Source organism: Oreochromis aureus, linkage group 14, assembly GCF_013358895.1.
Source record: "Oreochromis aureus strain Israel breed Guangdong linkage group 14, ZZ_aureus, whole genome shotgun sequence".
NCBI classification, from domain to species: domain Eukaryota; kingdom Metazoa; phylum Chordata; class Actinopteri; order Cichliformes; family Cichlidae; genus Oreochromis; species Oreochromis aureus.
The window spans coordinates 39,527,180-39,545,243 of NC_052955.1; the positions used below are offsets into that span (position 1 = coordinate 39,527,180).

The 18,064-nt window shown below is 42.5% G+C and overlaps 1 protein-coding gene across 3 annotated transcripts in view; it reads right to left on the reverse strand.

Annotated features, from left to right (window-relative positions):
* Positions 1-416: 416 nt before the first annotated feature.
* brip1 (BRCA1 interacting protein C-terminal helicase 1) overlaps positions 417-18,064 on the reverse strand; it is a 46,961-nt gene continuing 29,313 nt past the window's right edge. For all 3 annotated transcript variants that reach the window (XM_031728569.2, XM_039598347.1, XM_039598348.1), the window contains exons 15-20: positions 14,720-14,882; positions 13,684-13,805; positions 3,712-3,824; positions 3,550-3,632; positions 3,127-3,444; positions 417-1,432 (exon numbers count right to left, since the gene is read on the reverse strand). In XM_031728569.2, coding sequence (XP_031584429.1) covers positions 732-1,432; positions 3,127-3,444; positions 3,550-3,632; positions 3,712-3,824; positions 13,684-13,805; positions 14,720-14,882 — 1,500 coding nt within the window. In that variant the 3' untranslated portion in view covers positions 417-731. The remainder of the gene's footprint in view (positions 1,433-3,126; positions 3,445-3,549; positions 3,633-3,711; positions 3,825-13,683; positions 13,806-14,719; positions 14,883-18,064) is intronic.

The following is an 18,064-nucleotide window of genomic DNA, read 5'->3' on the forward strand; positions in this document are numbered from 1 at the left end:
CTCGTGGCTGTTAGTTTTGCTGATCTGGCCCAGTTGAGATCAAACTGGTTTCTATGCAGCTCATGAACTAACATGACTTTGACTCGCCTGCCTGGAGTGATGTTTGTTCAGCTATCTTTAAGAGGACACTTATTGACATTAATATTAGTTTAAATTAGTGACAAACCTTTTCCCTAACTGACAGCTGTTTATTTTTTATTTCAAATAACTCAGTTTTACTCAACTATGATAAACACATAACCTACCTGCTGCCAGTGAGCGCGACTTAAGAGTCATATCTGTTCGAAACAGTACATTTATGATCACCTGCATGTGATGTGTTTCCAGGATTTTGTTTCTCCGACAGAATAAGAGACACAAAAAAGTCAAAAAAAGTCAAAAAAAAAAAAAGAATTGTTGCAAAATCGCCGCAGAAATAGAGATGAACAATTTTATTGAGAACTAACAAAGTTTATGCAAATATTTGTACTTACTGCAAAACAAATAATTACATGGTTGTAACTGAGACTGAAAAAAAGGCCGGTCTTTGGTTTAATCAGACATGTCTAAAATATTCCCCTTTCTCACCTGTAATCGACAAACACATCATTAAACAGGACTAAAGGATGAACTGAATGTAGGGATTTCTATTGCACTTCAGCTGATTTTAACATGAATCTGGTTTCCATATTTTTAACGTTTCTTGTAGTGTAGGACGCTCTGCCTCGTCCACACAGCTTGCTGTGCAGTAGTTAGACACCTGTTTGAGTGGAGGAAACTTTCTGTCTGGACCTGGACAGCCTGTGACGTCTGCTGCCTGTCTGTCTACCCTCTCCCTCCTCATACTGCTTCTGTCCTCTGACTTCTTCTTCCTTTCCCTGCGACAGTCCTGCGCTCTCCTCACTGACTGAAACAGTACTCTGTCCATCCAGAGCTGAGGCGTGGCCTGGCACGTGGGTCTGCTCGGAGCCGAGAAGCTCTTCGGTCACTGCGGCCGTGCTCGTTGCTCCTAGGACCAACTCTGGACGTGACTCTGCCTTCGTCTCCTCCTGTTCACCGCCTTCATCTCCTTCACCCTCAAAAAGTTCTGGAGTAAAAAACACAGTTTGGTCCTTTTCATCTTCGTCTGAACTCCCTGCTGCAGGTGGTTCGCTTTCACAGCTGGGCGGGGCTGTTACTGGAGCGGGCTCTGGAGCCAGACTGGCTGGGTCTCCTCTGGCTTCATCTGAACCATTAGTCTTCAGTGATGCAGAGGCGATCTGCTGGTTTTCTTTGTCATCAGAACAATGACATGTTTCCTGGCCAGGACTACTTGGTGCACTTCTTTTAAAAATGGGCTTCCTGAAGGTGTTGTTGGTGGGGGTGGAGGTGAAAATGGAGTACGGAGGCAGTGCTGCTCTTTTCTGAAGTGGGAGAGGCTCTTCTTGGGGACTGTGCTGCTTCTTCAACTGGTCTGCATCATGAAAAGAAAATGACACATTTTAACATTCAAAAATACACTTTTTCTCCTTAAAGCAGCTCGAAACTGACAGAAGAAACACGTTTAGACTGACACAGTTTTGAGACTGTCAGCAGTGTGTGCAATGAGGTCAGTTTATAAAGAAAGATGTAGCAAATGTGAGCATACGCTCAATAGAGCCCGAACAAAGGTTAAGAGGATTTAATTAAAAGCAACAGTCCAACATCTGCTCATCAGCTCGCTCCAGCGCCACTCAGGCATGCAAAAGACCTTACAGTAATGAGGCAAGCCACTCAACTGATCCCATGGCCCCCCGCCCCCAACGTCCACTCCCAACTATGACGGGTGGGGGGGGCTACTGCTCCTCTACCACTCTATCCACCACACTGAACTCAAACAGACTAACAGCTCAACCTTGTCATGACCCCAAAGACAAAGGGCGTCGCCAAGGCGATGTGCAAACACGTCACCTCGGCGTACTTCCTCGTGGTGATGTCATGCTCCGGCACACCCTTGACAAAAACGATATGCACCTTTTGATCCCCGTCTTTCAATAGTGTCTGTGCATAAAAGGTCATGATTCATGAAAAATTAAGTTTGACTTGGCCCCACACCGTGTAATTCTAATATTACCTCCTTAAACACATCTCTAGCGTGGCCACCTTGGAGCAAAAAGACATCTGAAAGGGGTAGAAATGTCTCCATTTTCTGACCTTTATTTACACATTTGAAACACAAGAAGAGAGAGTGAGGACGTTCAGCCAACTGGAATTCAAACCAGGGAGTCTGTGTGATATGCACCCTAACAACCCGACTACCAGGTCACCCAAGATTGTTGGACACAGACCGCGAAAGACTGAGAACTGTGAAACTAACCCACTCTGTATCAGTGCAGCTCCATAGCCACGGTACAGTACCTGTACAGTAACGAAGCCCCTTCTCTGTGTTTTTTTCTACATATGCATGAGAGTCCACTGACATGCAAAAATAGATACTGGACAACAGCAATTTTGGGGGGCTGGGGTGGTTTAGGAGGACACGGACATCACGGCTATTTCATTTGATCTTTTTAAAGGCGTCGTGAGTGCCGGTAAAAGAAACGCATTAATGCAACATGAATTTGATGACACGTGTTTCTTACTGCTCTACAGGTCATTGGTCACATTTAGTAGGTGTTTACACAACGCAGCGTACCACAGTCAGGTTTGATCGTCAAAGCATCCACATAATAACTTGTGATTGTTTGAAGGTTAGTTGAATTTGTGGCCTCTGACATTTTTAATGAAAAATAAGTCATGAGCTGGAACACATCTTCATCTCACTGGTGGCAAAGTATTGGGGCACAGACAAAAATGAACAAATAAAGAAAAATCAGGACTGTATCAAACATTTTCTGCTCTAAATGCAGAAGAAGAAAGAAGAGGATGATATGAACATAAAAGGGTGGAAACACTGTGGGTGCCTGCACTGCTACTTGGCCCTCAATTACTTCATCATTACTGCACATTTAAACCTCTCGGTACCATTCAAGGCAGCATTATTGGATAGGCCTTAACAGAAAGAGGACAGAGCCCAGCTTTGATGAACCGAGATCTATACCTGCTGTATTTTTTAGGTCCTTCAATAAGACTTTAAAGAGATATTGATCTTCCTGAAAATTCGTCTCTCAACAGATCCATCAATCTCACCTGCTTTTTCTTTCTGTTCAGCTTTCAACTGTGTATGGGAAAAAATGAGGTCGGCTGAGGGGCTTGAGTCCTGCTGGGGTTCAGGTAGTCTGACACATGAGATAGGTATCTGAGGTTCTGAAGCCTCAGGCGGACTATGTCCCTCTGCAGTGGCTGCTAGGTGGCTGCTGGGAGATGAGATGGTAGAGCTGATGGCCTGCCTGTCAGCAGGAGCCCCATCCATCTTCTTCTGCACCTGAGAGAATGCAACCAAAGACTGCATTGCATCGCTGAAGGTGCTGTGATGCTGGACAAGCTGGCGGACCCATTTAGACAGACCTGAGATTACAGACACACAACAGAGACAAGTGCTAGCAAACATCTTGCAGTGGATAACCAGTGCCATCTAGTGGTAAAACTGAGCAGATGAATAGTACAGAGTACCTGTGATGTACTTATTAGGATTATTCCTGTACCGATCATCCACCAGAACTAGAGCTCCCCAGTCATTCCTGTGGCGAATGCACCTGTAAAATCAAATTTGGAGTTTTCATTTAAGAGTGCAGAGGGCACACTTTTAAATATGAAGCAGCTGCAGAGGTTTACCTCCCCAGGGCCTGGTTCAGCGCTCTGTAGGCCTGAATCTCATACCAGCGACTGCCTGGGAGAAGACCTCTCGACTTAGAGTGCAGGTCATTGTACTTCATCTTCAGTTCCACCTGAAACGCAAACGGAACAACTTTTAAATGTCTAAGAGTCCTTTTTGTTAATGGAGAACATTTAAAAACAACGGGTATAAAAAATACACGGATGAACAAAAAAATAAAAGCATTTCATCGAGGCTAAAATGAAAAACACAAGAAGCAGCAAAATCAGAGTGAAAGCAAAACATCAGGGCAACACGACAGTCACATGCCTTTAGGCAGTGAGTGTCGGGTTCAATTCCCGGCCAGCCCAGGGCTCAACTGCAGACTTCACCAAAATCAGACTGAGGTAAGAGTCGGGGATAAGAAGTCAGTAAAACGCAGCTAAAATTAATGAATCAAAAACAAACTGATTTGCTAATTCCATAGAGGTCCGATGTGTCCGACATGTCTGTGTTAATGGGAATGTGAAGCTCAGGGGTGCTGCAGCTAACTTCTGTGGGGTTTAGAAAGAAAGGGTGTGTTAGCATTAATCGCCCCTCCTGGGTTGTGGTTTTTGTTCATTTTTGGCTTGTTTGTTGGTTTTCTTTTCCTTTACCTGTGTTCTAACATGAGAAGCTCTGTTTTGTATTCAGTGTAACCAGTTTTTGTGTTTCCCTTTTTTCTTTTCATAAACTGTATTCATAATAACTCAATAAAAATATTGAGTAAAAAAATCAGAGGGCTCCTCAAACTAAACTGAAAACGAGTGAGGACAGGTCGTCTTTCAGATGGGTTGAAAGTTGCCGGTGCTGTGGCGGGTGTTTCTGTTGAGTGTCCCGGGATTTTTTTCATTTTACTGACTCAGTTTTTAAAATATCCAAAAATATAAAGAATGGTAACAAATAAAAACCTAACATAATACCCTATGAACCATATAACTGTATGGCAACACCTTTGGTAACAAGGATTCATGCACAGTTAATAATTAAGAACAAATTGAATTAAAACTATGAAGGGGAACATCAACTGGCTAAACCATCCCCCAAAATATGAGTAAGCCTGAAGCCTGAAGTGGTGAGGTATTGCCCGTCTTCACAGACAGATGTATTCTGAAAGGGTAACAGAGGGGCTAAAGAGAGGCCATGACAGAGTAGAGCGGAGGAAGGAGGGGGCAGACAAGGTGGTCGAGGCGACATGAAGCATCCCTGCGCAAAAATGCCAGGAAAGCATCCATCCATTTGCATCTGTCGCTGCTGATTTTAGCGCTAACCTTTCAGAATTGACAAGTGAAAAGTTCAGCTGGCGTCTGACGGGATGCCATGCAGGGCAGGCTGCTGAACGGGGCTCTAACTGCTTTTGACAGGTACCGTGTGTTCGCCCAGAGCCACCAAACACAGGGCCATGACAGGTACAGGCTGTTCCCTCACGCCAATCACGCAATGCCACTGTGGCCTTCCTGGGCTTGTGTACGTAAACAAACAAGCAGAGTCACAGGAAATCCTAAATGTCACCCTAAACTTGATTTATGACTAATCACACCTCGTCCAACAAGCATGCAAACATGCATGCAACACCTGCTGCTACCTTGGAACACACTAAAACCGATAAAAAAGTTTTATAGGTTGAAGACTGCAAGCCGACGCTTATCAAGCGATTTAAAACAATAACAGAGCTTTTCAGTAGGAGGGACGTCCGTGTGGCCGTATTGCAGGAAGTCTTGAAAACGCTGCCGGGTTCACAGTGAGAGGTTTGCCAATATGTGAGACACCAAAGCAGTTAAAGAATCTACTTCTAAACCCCGAGAAAGGCCGGTAGCCTCGAGCCGGTGGTGTCATCTAAATCCAATCACAGTCCGTTTCAGTGTTCCAGCCATCACATCCCTGGTCTGTACCATGTCATCGTCCAATCTGACATGACAGGTTGCATATGTGAAAAAGCCAATTCTGGCTGCTAGCAAATCTTACAAATGTGCAAGAAACCACAAGCTAGAAGGGATTAGTTAAAATGTCAAGAGATCGCTCGCTTGCTTTCGCCTTGTCCTCTACAGCAACCTGTTCATCCCTAAAAACATATATTTGACCACTAGGCATGATTCGCATCTGTTTGAGCTACATTTTACGCAGGGCGTGTGCATGCACGTCAGTGTCAGTGTGCACGCCCCTGGCAGTCCGGGACATCTTGTGCCTGTCACTGAGATTGCTGAGCGCCTCATCTGCCACATGTGGCTGAGCTGACAGCTGAGTGGCTCGTCTCCGACAGCCTCCGTGTGTGCGTGCCCACACTCAGGACATCAGGCTAGGACATCAGACTATCGCACTCCAATCTGCTCATGGATCAGCTCACACTAGAGCTTCATACAGACCTACTTATTCTTTAATTGTTCCTCTCAAAGTAAATATGGGCTCAAATTGTGGTCATAAATATTTTGGACTTGTAAATCAAATGCGTAGTTGTGAACTGAGTTTTGTAACCTTGTAAACCAAAATATCAGAAAATGTTACGTTCGTGCATCTACAGATGACACTTTGTTACAAATTTTTTTGTTAAAGTCTGCTTACAGATACAAAGCAAAAAACTACGTGTAAAACTCTGCGCTCAGGTGCCCTGGCTGTGTGAGTTTCAACTTGCCAGTACGAATTTTGACCCAATTTTTCTTCCTTTCAGCTGATTGGTCAATCACAAATTTACCAATCCAATCAGAGAGCAGATTGGTTTGGCTGTCGGTGGTGCTTTACTGAGCTTCAGGTCCTGGAAGGGTAATACAGTTTGAAGCTGGAGGATCTCTATATGAATATCCCATAGGGGTCATACAAGCTAGGTCCCTTAACCTTCGGTAGCTGTTGAAAGGATAAAGTTGTGCTAAAGCAGTGGTCAGAAATACCATTATTACTTTAACACACAGTCAGGGCTGACCCGGGACCATTGCTGTGAGGCACACTGTGCAGCATAAAGGCCCTTACACAACAGACGCGCTCACCGCTAACTAAGAGCTAAGGATCCAAAACTTGTTGCGTTGACCGCTGTGCTCTGTTGTTTTTTTGCGGCAGCTCTACGTGTACTAGATGTGCCCGCTCCTTGTCGTTTCAAAGCATGTATCTCTCTGACTCTATATCCTCTACAAGAGTTTGTGTTGTATTATCTTCAAATGTTCAATAAAAACGTATCGCTCCTTCATAACGAAGACAGCTTTGTAACTATCCCAGCTAGTGAAGAGTGTGTCATTTCCACAACGCTGCTTTCCCCCCGAGGTCCACAGCGCTGTTGAAAAGGCTCTGGAGGTCCTTGTGCAAGCACGTAAACCTGTGACAAAAAATTCACCAAACTCGGACACCCACAGACTGTTTTCCTTCGTGGTGATGAAGGAAAGCGCTGGCACGTGAAAGGGCATTTCCTCTTCTAGGATCTGAAGCTCAGTAAAGCACCACCGACAGCCAAACCAATCTGTTCTCTGATTGGATTGTTACATTTGTGATTGACCAATCAGCTGAAAGGAAGAAAAATTGGGTCAAAATTCGTACTGGTAAGAACCTGAGCGCAGAGTTTTACACGTAGTTTTTTGCTTTGTATCTGTAAGCAGAACTTAAGAAAAAAAAATTGTAACTTGTGTAAATCTTTTTTACAAACACAAATTCTCATCTATAGATGCACAAACATAAAATGTTCACATATTTTTGTTTACAAGGTTACAAAATTCAGTTCAAAAGTACGCATTTGATTTAAGTCCAAAATATTTATGACCACAGTCTGAGCCCATACTAGTAAAGTCAGGCTGCGGGACTGAGCTTAAGGTTGAAGCTTGCTGATCTGATGCTTACGTTCAAGTTGGCAATGAATGGTAAACCACACAAAAAGAACTGTAGAACCTGAGTCTGGCATCAGCCTCAACTTCTGCTTCAAAGTCGTCTTTGTTTCACGAGTGTTCTGACGTTTTTTGGTAAAAATCATCTTGACTCTAGTGTAAGCATTAACTAAAGGTCTCGAGTCCTCTTTAAATTTCATTTTGGTCTTTGTCATAAATCAGTCTTGATTTAGCCACGATTACCACCTTTGATTACCAGTTTCAAAACTACTTTGATTAAATTTCACTCCAATAATCTTAGCTGTAGCCAAAGCTCAAACTTTTTAAGACCAACCAAAGGACACGCAAAGCACCAACAAGGAAGTAGTAGTCACGTGAACGACAGGGTGGAATTGGCAAGCTGTAATGTAATTGATGAAACATGTTTTTGAAGTGCGGATATGTATTTAATGAATAAATCGGGTGAAAGGGAGCTCAAGATGACATATTGAAAAAAAGAAAGAAAGTGACACTATGTTGGACCTGGAGACAGCACCTAATGACCCTCAGTGATATTACCCTCAAAAATATATTTAGAAGAATATTCTAAATTTGACCGTGGGGTGGGGACGGGTGGGTGTGGGTTCACTGAGCTGCACAAAATGCAAAGCAGACAGCAGACCCCGAGCTGCTGCAGGGTTGGAGGTTTCGGGGGGGGCTGAGTATCTATCCATCCCCAGGACTGCATACTGTGTGTCAAAGCTGGACCAGCTGTGCGTAGGTGCAGCTATCACACTTCAGACGCACTTCCAGGACTTGGATTTTTCCCAACATTCCCAGGCTCTTTTTATATGTGCTAACAGAGTTAACAGTAACAGAAGGGCACTTGCATACATTAGGATAACACCTTCAGCTAAAAACAGTATGTTGAAATACAAAGCTATCTGAACCTTAAACACATGCATCTGTAATGTGCAACCATGCAAATCGTTTAGAGTTTAAAGTTTAGTGTTTATGTTGAAACGTGTCTAAAATGGTTCATCCTTTTCCAGATGATATCATCTTCAACCTGTGCGGATTACTTAGGACCAACATTTAAATAGCTGTTGTGAAAAACCAACACTGTTAAAAACCATCATGGACAGCTTTTAATGAATCCTTGGTTAGACTCAGACTCATTTGATCACATGGCCAGGGTTGCTTGTTTTTAACTAGCATTAGACATTTGAGAGCTGCTTTAACAACACAGAAAGTTGGTTGGTGTTTTTCTCTGAGAGAATAAACTGAATTTTAGACACTACTGAACAATATCACGAGGTGAAAATGCACTAACAAAAGAAGAACGAGGATTAAACAAAGGATAATCATGTGTTATGTAGAAGTCCTTCAGCTACTGATGACAAAGCCACATGTAGAGTGCCTTGACTGTGCCTGGAGCATCCATCAGCACCTATTCTTGAGGATTTCCATGAACTCCTCAACATTCTGCAAAAATCCCCGTTATCCATTCGTTTTAAAAGCTTACAGGCAAAGAATTCAAATGCTCTGGTGTCTCTAATAAAGGGCAACCACAAAGGTTAGCTGTGTTCTTCATTAAACTGAGAGAGATGCCTTATCAGTTGTAAGTGTCTTTTTATTGCTTGTTAAACCTACTTATTGTTTGACTTACTCACGCAGGACGTGACTGTTCACTGTAAAAACATGCCATTGGAAAAACTCAACATAAATGTAATTCCACCTTTGGCAAGGCTTTCTCTGCAGAGGACTTTTCAAGTTCAACCTTTGATCTTTGTCACAATAACACAACAGGCCAGTAAAATGCAATGCTACGTGCTCTAGCGTCTACAGGTTATGCCTGTCTGGGAATGCAGGCCGCGCAGGCATCGAGAGAGCTGGAGTAGTTTAAATGGAGAGAACAGGTCTACACCTCTTATCCTAGCAATGGGGTGCTGTCGTATAACAGCAGAATGAGTGAGTTAATGTGTCTGGGTCCATGTGTGCTCTTAGGAGAATGCACACGTTAACACTAGTGCATGGAAGTGACAATGTAAGGATATGTCACATATGTGTGTGTGTGAGCCTGTATGCATTAAAGGAATGTCACTGTGAGACAAGCCGAGTAAACGTGATAGCGTGCTAATACATGAAAGGTGTATACAAACCCAGACACACCAACACTGTTGGAAAAAAGCAGCATTACTCCTGGGAGTTAAAGGCAGGGAAAAATCAGTGAGTAAAGAAAATATTTTAATATGAGAAAGAAGAGGTCACATGATCAGCTTGTGAGGCACTTATTCGATCATCGTCTACACGTCAAAATTATCAGTGCATCTGTCTATTGGGTCATAATGACAGGTGACTTAAATAGAAGATGCTGGCTTCAGGATCACACACTCTGTGTACCGTGTAATGAGCAGAACTGCACCATGTAAAAAATAACATTTCTTTGTAGCTGTTTCAGAAACAACATTAGTACAACTACAGGTGAGTTCTGTAATATCTTTGCCTGTTTGCTGGTCTGGAGTACTGAGCTGTGTGTTCTCACAATGCTACAATCTTCCCAGGAGTGGATGCACCAGGACATTCATCATAAGGTCACCACCTGATGTTTAGAGCTACATCTCAGACTCTACAGGCCTCAATTAGCATGTAAAATTTAAAAGTTTACCAGAGTACACTAAGAACTGTCAGGAGAAAGCATGTCGCAGCACAGCTGGGGTTTGCAAACCTCTGACTTCTGGAACATTGGCCTTTTGACAGACGTTTGGCCGTAATGCAAAGCACCACGTTTGACAAACACCAAACATCTCACACTAACTGTCAGCACGGTGGCAATGGGATAATGATTTGGGCTCATTTAACAGCCACTGGACCTGGAGACTTTGAGCTGTCCAACAGAGAAAGCTTGGGCAAAATTGAGTCATACAAACTGGACAATGATAACAAGCACATCAGTAAATCTCCAACAGAATGGCTGAAAAAGAGAAGAACCAAGGTGCTCCATACTAGGGCTGCCACAAACGATTATTTTGATAGTCGACTAGTCACCGATTATTTTTGCGATTAGTCGACTAATCGGATCATGCATCCATTGGACGTAAAACGTACAGCTTATTGCACCAGCAGCATCTGCTCTTATATAACATTAGCTTACAGTTTTAAGTGTTTAGGGTATGTGCTAACTAAAAATAAAGACAAGATGATAGTTTATTAAATTTAATGAGATTTACAGATTGTTTCGGTAAAGTTTAATAAACTCCTTGCTATCTAAAATATAACGGGACACCGGAGTATATTCTCGAACATCTCACACTTCTGATAATCAGTTGTCTGCTTGACGTTTATTCAGTCGTGTATAAACTATAACTTTAATCTCAGCCAAACCGATTTACTCAGGAACAAATAAAATACTCAAAAAAAAGGCCAAACAATAACATTTTTAAGTTATCTAACTGACTTATATATGTTTAACCTGAGTACCGAAAGACAGTGGTGGGTTTGAAAACGATTTGCCGGGAGTCCGGTGTTCTCACGGGCTCTAGTGAGCCTTGCCCCCGGCTAGCTATCGAGCTAGTGGGTAACAGACGTCTCCGAAAACGTCGGAGCGCTTTTGAAAATATGCAGTGTCTTGATAAACTGAGCAAATATTTGAGGTTTACACAGCTACATTCTCGCCTGAAAATATGTTAAACGTTTATTTTGTGACCCAGAAAGATTAATAAGAGTAATATTAAAACTAACTAGCTGCCGCCATTGTTGAAAACTGAGCAGGGCCGCGCTATGAATTCTGGGACACTGTTGCTTCTTCTTCTTCGGAGTGTAACGGCAGCTGGCATCCTTGTACATGCAGTGCTGCCATCTTCTGTTTCAGTCCGTTATTACACTCTTAAATCCTACTACTTATTCCTGCATCTTTTGTGATCTTACAAAGCTTCAAACGACGCGTCGACTATTAAATCAGTCGTCGACGATTTTGATAGTCGACGTAATCGTGACTAGTCGACTAATCGTGGCAGCCCTACTCCATACAGACAGGAATTACTTCAAGTTATTGTTGATTGGTTGTGTTATTGAAGCATGAGGTATTCTAAATTTTTCATAAAACTGCACAGAACCCCATGAAAACTTTATTTTGTCATATCTAGAAATACTGACTGATCTGATAATGGCTACATTATTATAACCTTTGTTTGTTTGAACCACTCTGTCCCTTAAAGCAGCTGTTATGTGTCTGACATAGGGCTACAGTGGTCTGTGTGCTAGTTTAGCATGTTATGGGAGCTAGCTACATAGGCTCAGAGTCATTAGTGTCAATGTCCTCTTCCTCTCAACAGTGTAATGGGGTTAGCTCAGAGACCTTTAGAGCTCCCAGGGGCTTCTCTGGGGGCTGCCTCTGTGGCTGAAAGAGAAGATAAGAAGAGGACGGAAACACGACTAGAAGGCAGTACAAAAGAGATGGAAAGATAACGTGAAAATCAGGTTTTAAAGAGATGATGAAAATAGGGAAATAGAAACTGTTCTGGTGTGTCTGGATTTGGTGATTCCAACAGATTCAGTCCACAATAAATAGAACATTTGACAGTCAGTCTTTTCAAACATAAATTACATTTTTATGACTTCTGTCACATCTGAATAAATGTATTGTGTCTCGTTGTTGTATAAAGCTGAGACTAATAAAAACGGATTAGTTCCTGCTATAGTGGAAGCTAGCAGTGCTGTAGGTATAAACATAAGTGATATAGATGGGTCTAACATGACTACAGTTCTGACACTGTGGAAAAACTACACTAACAACGTGTTCTTGTTGTATAATTAAGGAGGGAAAAGTGAAGGACAGTCACGGTCAGAAGCAGTGCAAAGTGTCAGTAGACCACCGTGGAGCTCCACGCATGTTGCAAATAAACAAAGGTTGTTGATGCACAGTGTGTCATTAGAAATGCACAGTGTCTTCATGCTTGGTCAGCTCCACGTACCCCTTAACTAGCTTTGGCTTCCTCGATCCCCCCACCCCAGTGTTATGTTCCTGTTTCTTCCCGTCTGCTACGCAGAAACATCGCTTTCATCATACTGAAAATCGGCTTTTATTGTATTTATTCCATAACTTTGTCAGCCTAATGAATAAATAACACAATATAATTCAGTACAACCAAAAACCAAACATTAACAAAACAAAATATAACCAGAACGACTCAGCCAGACACAGCAAATCAGAGCAGGATCACGAAGTGCTGGGGTGCACAGTTCGTGAAAGTTGGCAATGCTTTGCTGAGACAATAACTGCAGGGGTCCAAACCTCCTCTCACACTAACACTGGCACAAAACTGTGAACTGGGAGCTTGGACAACTATTGGACACACTTCTTCAACGCTAAAACCAAGAACATCCCCCCCAAAAAATCAAACAAATAAAGAAAAATCAGCGAAACCGAAGACATGCCCTGAGAGCTGACAGAGGTGAAACTGACAGCTGAGGTGAAAGGCAAAGGTGAAAGGATCCAGGAAGCCTCAATCAGCCACACATCTTTCTACCCTGACAGAAAAGGTTAGTGAAAGCTTCATTGTGCTCTGACAGCAGGATCAGAAGGAGTAAAGGGGAGGAGAAGTGGGAGGCAGGAGGGGAGGAAGGGACTAAAACTTAAAGGTCAACTTTATCTGCTAAGGACAGGCCAGACACGGCAACATCGCTTTGGGATTTTTTTTCATGGATCACCTAAAAGGGATGCTCTTATTTGGTGTGTGTTTGTGTGAGCGTGCACATTTATGTCTGTGAGATATCGTGTCCAAAGTGTTCAATACCGGAGGCACAGAGAAAAAACAGAGAAGCGAAGAAGGAGATGCTTACAAACTAAACAGGTTCCAACCTACACTGTGCTGCCAAAGCCACATTTTCTTTACAAACAACTGCTTTACAAATTTTGCACAGGCACTGTTAAAGATGGATGACGCTATAACAGAGATAAACAAAGGTGGAGAGCTGCAGATGTTACATGTGTAGCAGTTTTAAAAAAAAATCGATATTCTTTCTATCATACCTCATGTTTTGGCTAATTATGTGAACGTGATTCACATTTTGGATTTTATAACATTAAATTGTTACAACATTTTTATAGCCTGAGTAAACCTTCCTGCAGCCCACACACCCCACAGCTTGTCTGGACTGTTGGGATCTACTTGCCTGGAGGTCTTTAATGTTGGGGAAGGGAATTCCAACGGCGACTACTGCCCTGGCGTTGTCGTCCGTAAAATCAAGCCCTTCACTCACTTTACCCCTACACACAGCAATCAGCAGTGCACCATCTATATCAAAGAAACGACATACAGCACACGCCATGAGCCGTGAACATGGAGTGGGAGAAGGCATGTATGTGGTATGCAACTATGTTCAAGTGGTACGACTCAGTCAAATGGATGCCAGGCAGATCTAGCATCCATTTGAAGGATTCATTATCCACGTTTTTGGATAGTGAAACAATTTCTGTCATGTTCTTTTGAGAGTCGGGGTCTGTGTATGAAAATGGCTGCAATTCCTAAACACAGATGTAACAAAGAAGAAGACTAATAACATGTAAACAATTAAATGAAGAGAGGTGTGTAAACACATAGTGAGTGAAGAAGAAACACCCAGTGCATCATGGGAATCCCTGGCAGCCTACGTCTATTGCAGCATAACTAAGGGAGGATTCAGGGTCACCTGGTCCAGCCCTAACTATATGCTTTAGCAAAAAGGAAAGTTTGAAGCCTAATCTTGAAAGTAGAGATAGTGTCTGTCTCCTGAATCCAAACTGGAAGCTGGTTCCACAGAAGAGGGGCCTGAAAACTGAAGGCTCTGCCTCCCATTCTACTTTTAAATACTCTAGGAACAACAAGTAAGCCTGCAGTGTGAGAGCGAAGTGCTCTAATAGGGTGATATGGTACTACAAGGTCATTAAAATAACCTTAATGAGCTTATAGATCCTTGTATAAGAATAATATTAAATCACAGCCATTGACAAGCCCCCTTTCTAAAGAAACAATCAGTGTTATTTACTTCACCTGTCATTGGTCATTGATCAGTTTCTTATTAAAATTGCTTCTAACAGAGGTACACAAACTTTGTGACAATAACAATAACCTGCTAAATTCTGGATTATTCTACAGTAAATTATTCGTATTGAATCACTAGTAAACAGCAGCTGTTCCAAAGTCAGCATAACAATGTGTATCAGTCTCACCTTTTTCTTCACAGTATTTGATGGCACTGTAGTACGTGTGAAGCAGCTCATCAAAATCTCCCTTGCCTCCACCACCACGGGGCTCTGTGATCACCGTTTTCTGTTGCTCTAGCTTGTCCCAGAGACCAGTTTTGGTCCATCGGTCTCTCAGTTTATCCAGCATCTGATCAGAAAACAGGAAATACATCACCACGGAGGATTTTAGCAAACAGAATGTACAGTTAGGTCCATAAATATTTGGGCACTGACACAAGTTTTGTTTGTTTTACCTGTTTACTGAAACGTGCCAATGATAGTTATATAATGGACATGGACATAATGTGACTCTCAGCTTTCATTTGAGGGCATACATATTCAAATTGGATGAAGGGTTTACCAGTTTCAGCTCCCTAACATGTGCCAGCCTCTTTTTAAAGTGACTCAATTGACTCAAAGTCTATTTCACAAGCAGGTGCGGGCTGTTCCTTCGTTATGTCATTATCAGTTAAGCAGATAAAAGGCCTGGAGTTGATCTGAGGTGTGGTGCTTGCATTTGGAAAATGTGGACAGAAAACATGTGGTCAAAGGAGCAAACAAGCCATCTTTATGCTGCGAAAACAGAAAAAACCCCACCCACAATATTAGGAGTGGCAAAATCTTCAGTTTGGTACATCCTGAGAAAGAAAGAAAGTACTGGTGAACTCAGCAATGCAAAAACACCTGGAACACAATAGTGGTGGATGATCGCAGAATCATTTCCATCTCTTCACAACAGCCAGTTATGTGAACAACACTGTCCAGGAGGTCGATATTCAAGTCTACCATAAAGAGAAGACTGTGTGAAAATAAATCAATTCAATTCAATTCAATTTTATTTATATAGCGCCAAATCACAACAAAATCGGCCTCAAGGCTCAGGGTTGACTGCAGGGTGTTAGCCACTCATAACCCTCAAGAATAGAAAGGCTAGATTGGACGTGGCTAAAAAAAACATCTAAAATAAAACAGCACAGTTCTGGAAAATCATTCTTTGGACAGATTAAACTAAGATCAACCTCTACCAGAATGATGGCAAGAAAAAAGTAAATGTACTGATTCTCATATAGCACTTTTCTACTCTCCTGGAGTACTCAAAGCACTCTATACAACATGCTGCATTCAACCCATACACATCCATTCACACAAGCACTATTATCTATACTTTGAGTGCTTTCTAACTATTATTCATACACATTCATGCTCCGATGCTCCGATGGATGCATCAGAGAGCACGTTGGGGTAAGTATCTTGCCCATGCAAACTGGGGAAGCCAGGGATTGAACCACCAACCTTCTGATCAGCAGCCAACCTGCTCTACCTCCTGAGCTGCAGCCAGTATGGAGAAGGCATGGAACAGCTCATGATCCAGAGCACACACACAGAGCAGAGGCACTGGGATTGCTGGGGCGTGCACGGCTGCCAGTGGCACTGGGACACTAGTGTTTATGATGATGTGACAGAAGCAGCTGAATGAATTCTGAATCTGCATTATACTTGTTGAAGACTAAACTTTGGACAGAATGGCCTACAAAGAAACAGCAACTGAAAACAGCTGCATCCAAAAGGAGGAAACCTGCATCTGGTGATGTCCACGAGTTCAAGACTTCAGGCTGTCATTGGCAGCAGACGGTCTTCAGCCAAGTATTAGAAATGAACAATTCATTTTCAGTTTTAACTTGTCCAACTGCTTTAGTTCCTCTTTTTGTTCAACCCACTGAATTAAAGCTGAAAGTCTGCACTTCAACGGCATCTGAGTTGTTTCATTTAAATTTCATTGTGGTGATGCACAGAACCAAAATTAGTCCAAATATTTATGGACCTAACTGTATATCTGCAAATGAGTAACCCACCATCTTCAGACAGCGTTAATCTGTACCCTGTGTAAGGTACCACACTGTAAAATATTAAAACACTTTCGAACTCTAAAACAACCTTGCAACAAGAAAAGCAATTAGCTGCCCGTGTTTGCTCCTGTGTCTTCACGCTGCTTGGATTTCTTTTCTCGACTTTAACTTGGCAGAGAGCTGATGTATTTAAACCTCCTCTGCAATAAAAATCACTGTTGCTGTACTATTGTTAGTTCAAAAAGTCAGCAGCTCTCCGGGGAGGCACATTGATCTAAAAGCCCTCATCCTAGCCCCACTTGTGTTGGTCCTGTGCAGATTACATCCTTGAATAAGCATGGCTTCACAACCAGAAAGAAGCTTCACTGGCGTGGAAATGTGTTAGAAGGGTCAAATAAAAGTTCTCCTCATAGTCAGCAGAAAACTTCTTAACGGGTTAATAGTGTCAAACTGTCGATCCTGAGCTAGATGCAGGTGAGATCTTCAGATGGGAGGAATGCAGAGGACATTTGCAGACTTGTAAACCTATTGTGTTCACCTGAGCAAACAGCCAAAACACCACAAACCAGCACACCTCAAACAGAACAGAAGTTTACTTTTTGGGTTTTGTGCAGTACTGAGGAAAACAACAGAAGTAAATGGGACAGCAGGGGAGCGCTGATATATTTTTGCAATCCAGTGTGACGGCCCCACACCGATCAAACGAAGCATGGGAAAGATTTCATCAGGTTGGTGCCTACTAAAGCAAGCGAGGTCAGAGCGTTTGCATCAATAAAACATGTCTCACTCACTAAATATGCAGTGTTACATCAACAAGGACCCCCCTTACGTGCATCTTCAACTCAGCAAACTGTTTGCCCTGCAATTGCTTTGCAGTGCAGTCTTAAGCGAGAGATGAATAATTCAGGTTATGTACTTTAGGCTGATCTACCACTAAACAAAACAGCCATTATCTGCCAGGCTGCACTTGGAAAGGAGGCGATTCCACATGGAGATGAGTATGGAGACAAAATGTTCTTACTGATAAAACTGATGTGACAGAGTCTGACAGTGTTTTATTCTCACTACACAAAAGGTTGGAGTTTGTATTTTTAGCAATGAATAACACAAAGTGCCTTTCAAAATAAAGGTTTGTGGTGAGTACTTAGGTCGCGGATCAGTTTGGGCAATCTACCAATATATTTGTGACTTCCAATCTAACGTCTGTAATCTGATTGGTCTCTTTTGGTCTGTATTGATCACTAAAACATGATGATGATCGTCATGGCTCATCAGAAGATCATGGGATTTGGAAAGGGATACTAGTCTCCTAATGCAGCGGTCCCCAACCCCCGGGCCTCGGACCGGTACCGGTCCATGAGTCGTTTGGTACCGGGCCCCGCGAGTTGAGGCTCAGGTGTGAAATCTGTGGTTTTCAGGGTTTTTATTGGTTTTCAGCGTTATTTTGTTATCGTTTTTATCGTTTTTATCGTTAACTCGGTTT